We start from the raw sequence: 13,224 nt of genomic DNA on the forward strand, positions 1-13,224 counted from the left end.
TTGGTAGAAAAAGAAAGTCGAAAGGTTAACTGGACTGCGTCAAATTTCTCAGAATAAAGCTTGGGGGTTGTTTTGTTTTGTTTTTTAAACTAAAACTGCAACACAATTTCAACTGGAAAACATACTATTGAAGTGCAATATGTATCAGATAGACCCGTGATGGCGAACCTATACCACACATGTCACAGGTGGCACGCAGAGCCATTTGTGCGGGCACGTGAGCCCCAGGCAAACATACCTCATTGAGCATGTGTGTGCCTCCCAGATGATTTTTGGCCCGTTTGAGGCCCTTTTTTGGCTTCCCAGAGGCTCGAGGGAAGACTTTGCAGCCTCTGGAGGCCGAAAAACACTTCCTTCCTTTCCCCACTTCCTGTATTTCCAAAAATACCGGAAGTGATGAAACGGGCCGATTTTTTCGGCCTCCAAAGGTTGCAGAGGCTTCCCTCGAGCTTCTGGGAGGCCGAAAAAGTCCTCAAATGGGCCAAAAATCAGCTGGGAGGCGTAGTGGAGGTAAGGGCACGGTGGGAGGGGGAATCGTGTACACTTGCGCAGGGGGCGTGGGTGGTGGTGCATGCATTGCTTTCTGGGTGCTGGCACGTGAGCGTGTATGCGCAAGTGCAATTTTTGGCACAGGAGCCCAAAAAGGTTAGCTACCACTGAAACAGACCAAAACGTAGCACTTTCCAAAGTTTGCCAAGTCAAGGAAGATATAAACACAGAACAGTTTCTCTCAGTCAACAAACAAATGAAATATTTACTCAAGCAAGGACAACGGAACCTACATTTGCTTTGCCTGCCTAATAATAACTTATCTAAGGCCTCAAATCATCAGGAACAGCAACAAACAATTATTTAAATACATCAGAAACAGGCCTCAGTGGAGGCAGGGAACTGATCACAGTTAAAGGAGAAAAAAAAAACCTCAAGAAAGATGAACAATTTATTTGATCTGTTTTCAGAAGCGGTAAACAAATCCCTATCCTTGACTAGAGTTAAACAGAATAATAATGATAATTTTTAAAAAAAAAACAGATACAAGCAACAACTGATAAGAGAGTATTAAAAATGCATCAGTAGGTAACTTGGCAAAATATCTGTTGTTCTTTTTTAAGGAAAGCTCAAAGGTGAAACAGTTGACATATCTATATATCTCTTTCTCTATCTGTCTATCTCTCTATCTACACACACATACACACAACTCCATTCTGTGAGATGAGAAGAAATGCAGGAAAGTACAAATCCATTTGGCTTACATTTATTCCATGTTAGGCTGGTGTAAGTATGATAACATATTAAATGATAAAGGTAAAGGTTCCTCTCGCACGTACGTGCTAGTCATTTCCGGCTCTGGGGGCGGTGCTCATCTGTTACCAAGCTGAAGAGCCAGTGCTGTTCGAAGACGTCTCCATGGTCATGTGGCCACCATGACTACAAGCCGAAGGCACATGGAACACTGTTACCCTCCCACCAAAGTGGTCCCTATTTTTCTACTTGCATTTTTACGTGCTTTCAAACTGCTAGGTTGGCAGAAGCTGGGACAAGGAACGGGAGCTCACTCGGTTATGTGGCGCTAGGGGATTCGAACTGCCGACCTGCCAACCTTTCTGATCGACAAGCTCAGCATCTTAGCCACTGAGCCACCACGTCCCTATTGTTAAACGATAAGGCCGGTGAAATAAACACTATTCTGAAGGACCATTTAGGTGGCCCCGGGAAACTGGTTCACAGGGGCCTCACAAGCTGCCTTCATGGTGGGAAGTACACCCTGATCAGGTGTTATTTCAATCTTTTGGCTACAGCATTGTCTTACATTGATTCTACTGGGCCTGTAGCTTCAACCAACAACAACAATACCAAGAAAATCACAATACAATACAGAGCCTGTGCTGTCTTGGCTAGATCTGATGATGGCAGATGATATTTGCACTCTATAGGGCCCTGATTGGAGCACAGTACTGCGTACCATTTTGGGTACCAAGATACAAGAAGAACATTGCAGTCCTGGAATCAGCACAGATGGAGCTGTCAAGGATGGGGAAGGGCTTAGAATCAAAATCTTATGAAGAATGGTGGAAGATCCAGGTCAGTTTCACCTTGAAGGGCCCCCGGGGGAAGAGAGGGTAGAAGTCTCCAGGATACAGTGCCCAAGAAGAAGGTGAGAAGCAATGGTGGAAACTTTACAGAGAGAGGGAAAGGGAGAGAGGGAAAGGGGGAGAGAGAGAGAGGCAGGGAGGGAGGAGGAAAAGAGAGAAAAAGAGAAGGAGAGTGACAGGAGGGAAGGAGGAAAGGAGAAAGAGAGAGGGAAAGGGGGACGGTGGGGCAGAGGGAGGGGGAGGGAGAGAGAGAGGCAGGGAAGGAGAGGGGGAGAGAGAGAGGCAGAAAGAGGAAGGGGAGGGAGAGAGAGAGAGAGGGAGGGAGGGAAATAAAATTAGGAGGAAGTCCCTGACCATGAGAGTTCCTCTTGGGAGTCATGGGGGGGCTTCATCACTGGACATTTTCAAACAAATAAATGATCTGTCCAACCTGAGAATTGCAGAGCAGGGTTTTGGCCTGAAAAAAACCTGATTCTTTTTTGACTCTTTTGATCCTGCACCGTTTATTGCGCTATACTCAAAAGAAAGCCAAACATTTAAAATAGGATCTCTTGGGAAAAGCTAAAAAGATGTGGGTTTTGTTTTTTTTTGAAGAAAAGTGTATAAAATCTACCATAGATTCAACATGTCCATACACCCCTTCAAAACAAACAGAAGATTTCCATGTGGCTTTAGGTTCCCACCCACTGTTGCCAGCCTCTCATAAAAGTTGCTTCACTTTTCGGTTGCGACTGATAATCTCATGAAAACCTCATGACATGCGTGAAAAAGATTAACCAACCTTCTCGCCCTTTTGCCAACTCCTTTCTCAAGGGGAAAAGCCTTGCTTCATAGCGGGGCCCATTGTTGCCTCTCCAAAGCTTTGTCGTGGCTCCGTGTTTTTTAGCCCCGCTTTTCACGGGAATAATGACACCGTAACCTTCTCTGTTGGGGAGAGAGAAGAAGGGGCACCTGAATGGTGTGGGGGAGAGGGAGAGAGTGGGCAGCGAACAACCGGGAGGCCGGGCGCCAATCTTGGAAAATCCACAGCTGCAATGCCCATCTGGGACCTTCCTTGGGGGTGGAGCTTAGAACCTCTATGGTTCCAGCAAAGGGAGCATGGAAGTTGCAGTCCAAGGAATAACCAGCTTAATTTGTCTGCTCCACTACCACGTATTCATTTATGAGACATTTTGTTTTTAGCTCTCATCCCCAACAACACTTTATCCCAGTTGTGTCTTCGCAGCAATTCACAACAAGCAGCACGGAGACCGATGCATTCTTGGGAAGCCCCGACCTTCCCTTTATTTGCACAAACCTTCCTCTTTTTCAAAAGCTACGCTCAAGAAATGGGGGAGGCACTTACTGTTCCAAAAGCTGGTCGTGTTTGCTCAGTGCATCTTTTTCAGCTATCACGGCTCTTTCTTTTTCACTCACGGCATTATCTCTTGCTTCTCTCAGGTTTCTGAAATTTTAAAAAAAAAAATAACACACACACACACACACAAAAAGGATTGCCCAATAAACATTCCTTTTATTCTGAAGTATTTGCTCAAAAGCGATGGTGCGAGTTTTGTATTTCTGGTTCCAACATGCCATATAATTTGATCTTGAAAGAGAGTTTGTTTTTCCTTCCACCTCTCTCCCCCCGCCCCCACCTCACCAGCCTCTTAGTTCCACGTTTTTGGTCCACATCCAGAACAGGCTTCTCAAAATATATCTACCAATTCAATCCTCCTTCTGACGATACACACACATACCGAAAAGGAAGGCGGGAAAGGGACAAGCCAACATTTATTTCCCCAACAAGGGAAACTTCGGTGTTTTGAATAATCAAGCATCGAACTCTGCGCTCAGTCTGGTCTATTCCCTGAATCTGTGAGTGAGGTTGGCTGGGCTCAGCGTGCAGCTGAACCAAGGCTGCCTCTCTTTTCATGGCTGAAAGTGGCCTTGAATTGGCACTCCCTAGTCTTAGTCCAACCTCTTGGTGGGTTTTTCTTTTCTTTTCCCTTTTCTAAATGTTGTAGAACGGGCACCTTACAGCAACAGAATGGGCCCTGCTTAAAAAGCCCCATTTCTGATTTGAAGGACCGTACGTCGAACGAGATAAAACTCCCAGCAGGCCGGCCTGTTCTTCTGTTCGCTACGGCGGAGCCTTCCCAAGGCTGTTGGTGAAGTTGGCTCCAGCCACAGCCGCCCAGATGACAGGATCAAAGGCCAAAGAATCTAATTCAGCGGAAGAATGCAGGCATTATCCCGCTCTGGATAAGGTGCTGTTGCCCTGAGTGATGTTGACACACAGGTAAATTGGAGGCGGCTGATGCAGACGGGGGAAAAAAAGCCCCGACCAATCAAGCTTAAGAAAAGTAAGCAAAGAGGACAGTGGATTTCTAAGGGCGTCCAAATCCCTTTTGTGCTAAAAATATCTCTTTTCCAGCCACCGCCCTTATTGCTACGGCCTCCTCTTCCTCCTCCTCATTACGTAGTTGGAGACTTCAGTTAAATTACCTGGACTGCGTTTTGTGGAAGCAAATGGCTAACACTGACATTTGTAATAAGTGTCACAAGATTGGGACTCGGTTAGGGACTTCTGTCCTCACTGTGAGTTGTGTTTGGGGGAGTGGGGGGGTGTGTGCATAAGGGAGGCTCAGCCAATCTCATTGTAGACATGTTGTACTCTGACAATAAAGGTAATAATAATAATGTGACACTCAGTTTCTACTCATTAAAGACATGGTTTGATTGACAGAGATCCCACATTCAAACTTTCGCTCTTCTTGATCAATAAAAAAAAGGTTGCTTAAAAAGTAGCAATTTTAAAGTCAAATTGGAGACTTTCTTAGTTATAAGCTTCTATGTTTGACAACCTTACGCTCAAAATCACATTATTATTATTATTATTATTATTATTATTATTATTATTATTATTATTATTATTATTTTGACAAGAATCCTTTCCTCTGCTGGATCCTTCCCATTCACTCTTCATTTCATGTCATATGGCACTGGACCGGGCATACACCAAATGTAGTGAATCTCTCCATGGTCTTAGTTCTGATTTCAAACCTGCAACAGCCTCAGTCTTCCAATACCGGCGAATGTAAAGAGCTCTAAAAATCTAATTATTGCCTGCTTTGGGCAGAAACCAATTGTATTTTTACACCCATTTGTAGACTTGCCCTTCTAGCTGTAGCCTTTTGCAGGTGAACAGATGTTTGAGGTCTGGTTACAAACACCAACTAAATCTGACCAACTTCTTTCCCAACCTTATTTGGAACAGCGACCTCTTATTTTATTTATCATGGTATTTGTCATGGCCTTTCGGCCACCGGTCACTCCAGCAGCTGAATCAGAGGAGAAGGAGCCGTGGGAGAGGGAATGGAGCTGGCATAGAGAGAGAGAGAGAGAGACATAGGCAGAGCCTGGGCCGTCTGTCAGCCCTCAGATGGCGAGTCAACAGCCCCCAGGTCTGGAAGTGGCTGATGAGGAAAAGGAGGAACAGCTGGGTCCAGTGCCTGATGCGCGGATTTGCAGAAGCAGAGGAGAGGAGAGCAGTGGAAATCCATGGGCCGGTCCTTGGGACGGAAGAGCCACTTCTGCTAGCAAAGCCCCACCCTAGTTCTGGGGATAAAAGGCCGGGGGTGGAGATGAATGGATGTGGCAGACAACTATTCATCTCCCTGTTGGTCAGCCACTGATAAGACTGCTGCGAAAGAGAGAGACGCTTTTACCGGGGCTGCTGGCGCTCCTAATAAAGGAATCACTGATTTAAATACAGAGGATTTGTCGTGTTTGGGGAGCTAGGTCAGAACAGTACTCTTCTAGGCCCGTGATGGCGAACCTATGGCATGCCAATTGTGCTGGCACGTGAGCTGCAGGCAAACTTACCTCACTGCGCATGCGTGCACCTCACAGCTGATTTTTTGGGTTGGTTCGAGGCCTTTTTCAGCCTCCCAGAGGCTTGGAAAAAGCCTCTACAAGGCTTTTCGGGACAAATTATAGGCCCGTTTTGTCACTTCCTGTAATACCAGAAGTGATGAAACGGGCCTATAATTCGTCCTGAAAAGCCTCTGGGAGGCCAAAAAAGGCCTCAAACCAACCCAAAAAATCAGCTGTGAGGCACAGTACAGGTAAGGGGGTGGGGAATCCCATCCACATACGCAGAGGGCATGGGGAGGGAGGGCACGCATTGCATTCTGGGTGCTGGCAAACGAATGTGTGCACGTTAGCAAGCATGCAATTTTTAGCACAGGGGCCCCAAAAGGTTAGCCACCACTGTTCTAGGCTGTTCCACTAGAGATATCCAGCCTTCCAACTAATAGAGGTAGTCCTCGACTTACAAGCACAATTGAACCCAATATTTCTGTTGTGAAGTGAGATGTTTCTTAAGTGAGTTTGACCCCATTTTGCAACCTTTCTTGCCAGTTGTTAAGCGAATCACCGCAGTTGTAAAGTCAGCAATAAACCTGACTTTACAAACCCAGCAATTAAGCGATTCTGCTTGTCAGAAGGTCGGATAAGGGGAATCACTTGACCCCGGGGGAACACTGCAACCATCATAAATATGAGTCAGTTGCCAGGCACCTGAGTTTTGATCACGTGACCGTGGGGGGGGGGAGATGCTGCAACGGTTGTAAGAGTGAAAAACGGTTGTAAGTCACTTTATTTTTTTTTCAGTGTCGTTCTAACTCTAAACGGTCACTGAATGAGCTTTTGTAAGACGAGGACTACCGGTAGTCGGAAAATTAATACCGCAAATGAAGCCAGTGCTGGCAGACTTTGGAAAGGAGGGGGAAAAAAAGCAATTTGGAAAAGAAAAATTCCGTGAGTATCACAAATAAAATTCTCCAAAGCACCTGAAAGGCAGGACAAGAAGCAACAGATGGAAACTAACCAAAGAGAGAAGCAACCTAGAACTAAGAAGAAACTTCACAACGGTGAGAACAATTCACCAGTGGAACGACTTGCCTTCAGAAGTTGTGGGTGCTCCAACGCTGGAGGTTTATAAGAAGAGATTGGACAGCCGTTTGTCTGACATGTTATGGGGTTTCCTGCCTAAGCAGGGGGTTGGACTAGAAGACCTCCAAGGTCCCTTCCCACTCTGTTATATTCTTCTCTTCTAAAAGCTGGGAAGGGTTTTCCTAATCCCCTGTCATTTCTGTAGGCCTGCCCCTCACTGCAAATAGCACAAAAGGGATGACATGCGTTAACCAGAATTGTGCAGTTGGCACCATTTCTGTTGTGTAGAAGTAGATTTGCTTGTTTCGAGGTCCCATCTTAATATTAATTCTTGATCTATTTGGAGTTTATTCATACCTCAGATGACATCAGGGTTGGTTTAAGACAGGGCAGCCAAAACATGTGAATCAGACCAGGAAAATCACAGTGAGAAGCATACGCTTTTTGTATTTCCATTGAGAGGGTCTAACTTGGTGTCAAAGCCTAGATTTCTTGCTATGATCTGAGCCCAAAGGCGTTTTAGTGATCCTTGGAGAAAGCGCAACCCTCACTCCACTTAAGGATAGAGAAGGAAGGAAGCTCCTTGCCCCTCAAGGCAAGGATGATGAGCTATAATTATTTCTATTGAGAAACGGGCTGCCATCACACGTTAGGCATTACACGGCTAAGCTAGCTAAGCTTCCTCCAAAACCATCCTCAGATGATGATAACAATTACGTTATATTAGATGATGATAATCATATTGAGCCTCTGTGGCACGGTGGTTAGAGTGCAGTACTGCAAGCTACTTCTGCAGCCAGCTGCCTACAATTTGGCAGTTCAAATCCCAGCAGGCTCGAGGTTGACTCAGCCTTCCTTCCTTCCGAGGTGGGTAAAATGAGAATCCAAATTGTTGAGGGCAAGAGACTGACTCTGTAAACCGCTTAGAGAGGGCTGTAAAAGCACTATAAAGCGGTATATAAGTCTAAGTGCTATTGCTATTGCTAAAACAAGCCGTGTGTATCTTCTTTCAGGGTCTTCTCCGGAAGCAGCCAACGCAATTTCTTTCCTTTTGGCTATTTTTGCTCTGTTTGTGCTGTTTCTCCTTCAGATGCAGATCTACGTTAGTGAGTTCTCTTCAATAACGACTAACAACAACAACCAAAGGCGTAGAATCAAAAGAATCAAAATCATGAGCCACGGTGGCGCAGTGGTTAGAGTGCAGTACTGCAGGCTATTTCTGCTGCCTCCCGGCTGCTTGAAATTTGGCAGTTCAAATCTCACCAGGCTCAAGGTTGGCTTAGCCTTCCAAGGTCAGTAAAATGAGGACCCAGATTGTTGGGGGCAAGATGCTGACTCTGTAAACCACTTAAATAGGGCTGTAAAGCACTGTAAAGTGGCATATAAGTCTAAGTGCTATTGCTTGGAAGGAAGGAAGGAAGCGATAGTGGCACAGTGGTTAGTGTGCAGTATTGCAGGCTGCCCATAGCCAACAGTTTTATCAAGCGGTATATAAGTCTAAGTGTTATTGCTATTGCTAAGGAGTATTAGTACCGCTTTATAAAGCCTTAGTAAGGCCACACATGGAATACTAATGCATACGGTTTTGGTCACATTACAAAAAAGATGTCGAGACTCTGGAAAAAGGGCAGAGAAAAGCAACTAAGATGATTAAAGACTTGGAAAATTAAAACATATAAAGAACGGTTGCAGGGTTTGGGTATGGCTCATCTTGAGAAAAGGACTAGGGGGGACATGATAGCAGTGTTCCAGTAGTTGAGGGGCTGCCACAAGGAAGAGAGGTTCAACTTATTTTCCAAAGCACCAGAAGGCAAGACAAGAAACCAAGGATGAAAGCTGATCAAGGAGAGAAGCAACCTGGAATTAAGGAGAAACCTCCAAACAGTGAGGACAATTAACCAGTGGAACAACTTGCCACCAGAAGTTGAGAAGGGGAACTTACCAAATTTGCAGATGACACTAAGCTGGCAGGAATAGCTAACACCCAAGAAGATAGGCTCAAGATCCAAATGGATCTTGACAGACTAGAACACTGGGCCATATCTAATAAAATGAAATTCAATGTAGAGAAAAGTAAAGTCCTACACGTAGGCAAGAAACACCCAAAGGCACCCATATAGACTGGGTGAAACCAGGCTCAACAGCAGTAACAGTGAAAGGGATCTTGGAGTCTTAGTGGACAACCAGCTAAATATGAGCCAGCAGTGTGCAGCAGCAGCCAAAAAAAGCCAATGCAATCCTAAGTTACATTAACAGATGGATACAGTCAAGATCAAGGGAAGTACTAATACCACTCTATAAAGCCTTAGTAAGACCACATCTAGAGTACTCCATCCAGTTTTGTTCACCACACTATAAAAAAGATGTTGAGACTCTAGACAAAGTACAGAGAAGAGCAACCAAGATGATTAGGGGACTGGAGGCTAAAACATATGAAGAATGGTTATAGGAAGTGGGCGTGGCTAGTCTAATGAAGAGAAGGACCAGGGGAGACATGATAGCAATCTTCCAATATTTGAGGGGCTGCCACAGAGAGAGGAAGGGGTCAAGCTATTTTCTAAGGCACCCGAAGACCAGACAAGGAATAATGGATGGAAAGTGATCAAGGAGAGATTTAACCTGGAAATAAGGAGGAACTTTCTGACAGTGAGAACAATCAACCAGCTTGCCTTCAGAAGTTGTGGGAGCGCCATCACTTGAGACTTTCAAGAAGAGACTGGACTGCCATCTGTCAGAAATGGTGTAGGGTCTCCGGCTTGGGCGGGGGGTTGGACTAGATGACCTACAAGGTCCCTTCCAACTCTGATGATCTGTATCTGTATCATCACTGGAGGCTTTTAAGAAGAGACGGGACACTTGCTTGTCTGAAATGGTGTAGGGTCTCCTGCTTGAGCCAGGGGTTGGACTAGAAGACCTCGAAGGTCCCTTCCGGCTCCATTCTGATGGAACTGAACTTTTGGGGAATCAGCCCATCTCATCACCGCTCAGTGGCTTTTCGGTTGACGGGCGATGATTTGGCAAGTAAGACGATTGAGCAAGATGGGTCAAACTGCGTTCAAATCAGAGCTTCTCTCTCCAGGCCTTGTATCCTGCATGGGATATTAAAGTCCTGTGATCTCCTGGCTGGACTGTCCCAAATCAGATTTCAAAGCTATCACAGGCTTGTCGCAAACATTTAGCCAACGATGAGCTCCCTGTCAAAGGGAAGTTTTTATAGAAGCAAAAACGTATTTTGCACAAATTGCCGTCAGTTACAAGACTCACAAATACAAGTCAGCCCTGAATTTCTGTCTCTCCTAAGCGGAAAAAAGGGACGCGAGTTGGGCCCCATTTTTACGACTTTTCTTGCTATAGTCGTGAATCCCTGCAGGCGTTAAATCCGTAACTCGGTTGTTGAGTAAATCTCCCTATTGACTTCTCTTGTTAGTGTTAGGTCGTAAAAGAGGGGATGATGTGAGCCCTGCAACCGTCACAAACGTGAGTCAGTAGCCAAGCATCTGAATTCTGATCGCGTGGCCGTGAGGGATGTTGCACCGGTCGTAAGTGTGAAAAACGGTCGTTCGGTGCCATTGTAACTTGGAACAGTCGCTAAACTCTGTTGTAAGCTGAGGAATACCTGCATTTTTAACACCTGAGGAATAGCTGTATTTTTCCTAAGCCAGTCCCTTGGCAGGTGGGTTCTTGGAAAGGGCAGCGGGAACGGCCTTAAAGCAGTAGTTGCCAATCAATGGGTCCAGGACCACTGGTGGACTGTGAGAAAATTTTGGTGGTCCTCAGAGAAATGTCACCCCCAAAGCAATTAATCCAAGTTGCGTGGAAACACAAGGCTGCGCTGCCCACATGGCCCACGGGAACACAAGGCTTGTGTCACTTGCATTGTGAACAACACGAGGTAGTGAGGGCGGGGGGGGGGAAGAGTGAAGGGGGGGCTCTTGCCCCATTCACCCCATGTGCCTGGCCACCGGGCTGCTTCTTTCTGCTTCTGCTTTTGCTACATGCAAGGAAAGCAGCAAAAGTCTTTCTTTCTTTCCCCCAAACTCTGCCAGAAGTGAGTCTTTGGGACCCTGCAAGGCATCCTGCTCCAAGAGGCTGCGCCGGAGCGACAACCAAGTCTCACAAAGACTCATTTCTGGTGGAGTTTGGGGGATAGAAAGAAAGGCTTCTGCTGCTTTCCTTGCGTGAAGCCAAAAGTCTCTCTGTCTCTCCCCCTCCCCCGAGAATGGAGCTGGAGATCCCACATAAAGAATGAGCATGGGGTAGAAAAACGGGGTGGGGAATTTTCCTGCAGCCACCATCAGTCAAAATTCGTATTAGTGGTCTGCGGGATTTAAAATTATGAGTTTGGTGGTCCCTGAGGTCCAACAGGTTGGCGACTCCTACCCTAAAGGACAGGAGGAAAAGCCAAGCAACAATTAGACATTGGAGGCTTGAGCCAGGAACCTGCCAAAACATCTCAGACAAGCCCCTCTTTCGTTCACATAGAGATAGATTGGAAAGCGCATTGAGACTTGCAAGATTCTGTGCTCTGGTTGTCACAACAATAACAAGAGAAACAAGAGCTATATTGAATTGGTTTCTTAGTCTAGTCTACCTTGTACAAATAAACATATAAAGAATGGGTTGCTGGCATTGAGTATTGGGTTTTTGGTCGCCACAATATATTAAAAAAAATGTTGAGATTCTCAAAAGAGTGCAGGGAAGGACAAGAGGCTTAAGGGAAGCTAAACCATGTGAAAATGGTTGCTGGAACTGGGTATGGCTAGTCTGATGAAAAGAAAAACTAGGGGTGATATGATAGCTGTGTTCCAATATCTCAGGGGCTGCCCCAAAGAAGAGGGAGTCAAGCTATTCTCCAAAGCACCTGAGGGCAGGAGAAGAAGCAATGGGTCGAAACTAATCAAGGAGAGAAGCAACTTAGAACTAAGGAGAATTTTCCTGACAGTGAGAACAGTAATAGTACAACAGAATTGGAAGGGACCTTGGAGGTCTTCTAGTCCAACCCTTGATCAATCAGGAGACCCTGACGGACAATTAATCAGTGGAACAGTTTGCCTTCAGAAGTTGTGGAGGCTCCATCACTGGAAGATTTTAAGGAGGGACTGGACAACCATTTGTCTGAAATGGTGTAGGGTTTCCTGCCGGAGCAAGGGGTTGGACTAGAAGACCTCCAAGTCCCCTTCCAGCTCTGTTATTCTGTTAGTTCGGAAATTGATCTGACAGGTCTGGAGAGTTGGAGGGCAGAAGGAAGACCGCATTCAGGGGAGGGTCAGCAAGAGAAACTTAGCATTTACGGACGCAAATTTAAAACACACAAACAGACTGAGGGATACAGACCAGAAAGCACGTAAGCTGGAAGACAAAAACACAAGGGGAAGCGTGAATGATTCACCGACTCACCACACCCCTTCTGTCCCAACCAGGATAAAAATAAAGCATTGTTTTTAAGATTCTGAAATGTTCTTTTAAATCATCCACATTCAAGATTTGGCAGCCAAGTCCTCACATCATTTCGAGATGAGGAGGAACAGGATTTCTGCCAAACATTTCCAGAACAGCATTCTTAGCCATACTGCCTGCAAACATTTTTATATCTGTCGAAGCTCCCTAAAGAAACAGACCTGAAGCTTGTTTTATGTAATGCAATACAAGTCGGAACACGGGAAGCCAAAAATTTGTTAATCTCCATGATGTAATTAGCGGTTGGCATAATTTAGCTGACTGGCGAAGGCGGAGAAGAGAAAAAGGTAAATAGGGCTGAATGCTTCCTTGCCTATTTTACTTCTCCACCTGCCTGAAATGATTTTAAACCTGACATTGCTGTCGTGTTCGCGCACATCCAGCCGATGCACAAAGCTGTGTTTTGTGCACTTCTCTCTGCACAATTTTTAGCTTTGCATTTTAATAACTCTTGACCCAATCGGCGGGATTTTTTTTTTTTATCACGGCAGGCTTTCTAAACAAGTTCTATATTCTGGCTTTTTAACGCCCCCTTCACTGTGAAAAACAAAACGTTTGAAAAAGGATTTCAAGCAAATAACAACTAAATAATTGTGGTTTGGTAGCCATGGAATTCTACCACAAGTATCTGAGATGGGAGAAAAAAATTCTTTACCTCTACTTTCAATTTGTCTACGAGAAACTATGTTTGGAGAAAAGAAGAGGGGTGTGTTGGATTTGGAAGGATCTCAACCTG

General features: G+C 45.4%; 1 protein-coding gene across 3 annotated transcripts in view; it reads right to left on the minus strand.

Annotated features, from left to right (window-relative positions):
• PIBF1 (progesterone immunomodulatory binding factor 1) overlaps nucleotides 1-13,224 on the minus strand; it is a 95,949-nt gene that overhangs the window by 60,779 nt on the left and 21,946 nt on the right. For all 3 annotated transcript variants that reach the window (XM_026705317.2, XM_087938022.1, XM_087938021.1), the window contains exon 10: nucleotides 3,439-3,537. In XM_026705317.2, the coding sequence (XP_026561102.2) occupies nucleotides 3,439-3,537 (99 nt within the window). The remainder of the gene's footprint in view (nucleotides 1-3,438; nucleotides 3,538-13,224) is intronic.

Source organism: Pseudonaja textilis, chromosome 8 (genome assembly GCF_049901715.1).
Source record: "Pseudonaja textilis isolate UNSWEBS1 chromosome 8, rPseTex1.2, whole genome shotgun sequence".
Classification (NCBI taxonomy): domain Eukaryota; kingdom Metazoa; phylum Chordata; class Lepidosauria; order Squamata; family Elapidae; genus Pseudonaja; species Pseudonaja textilis.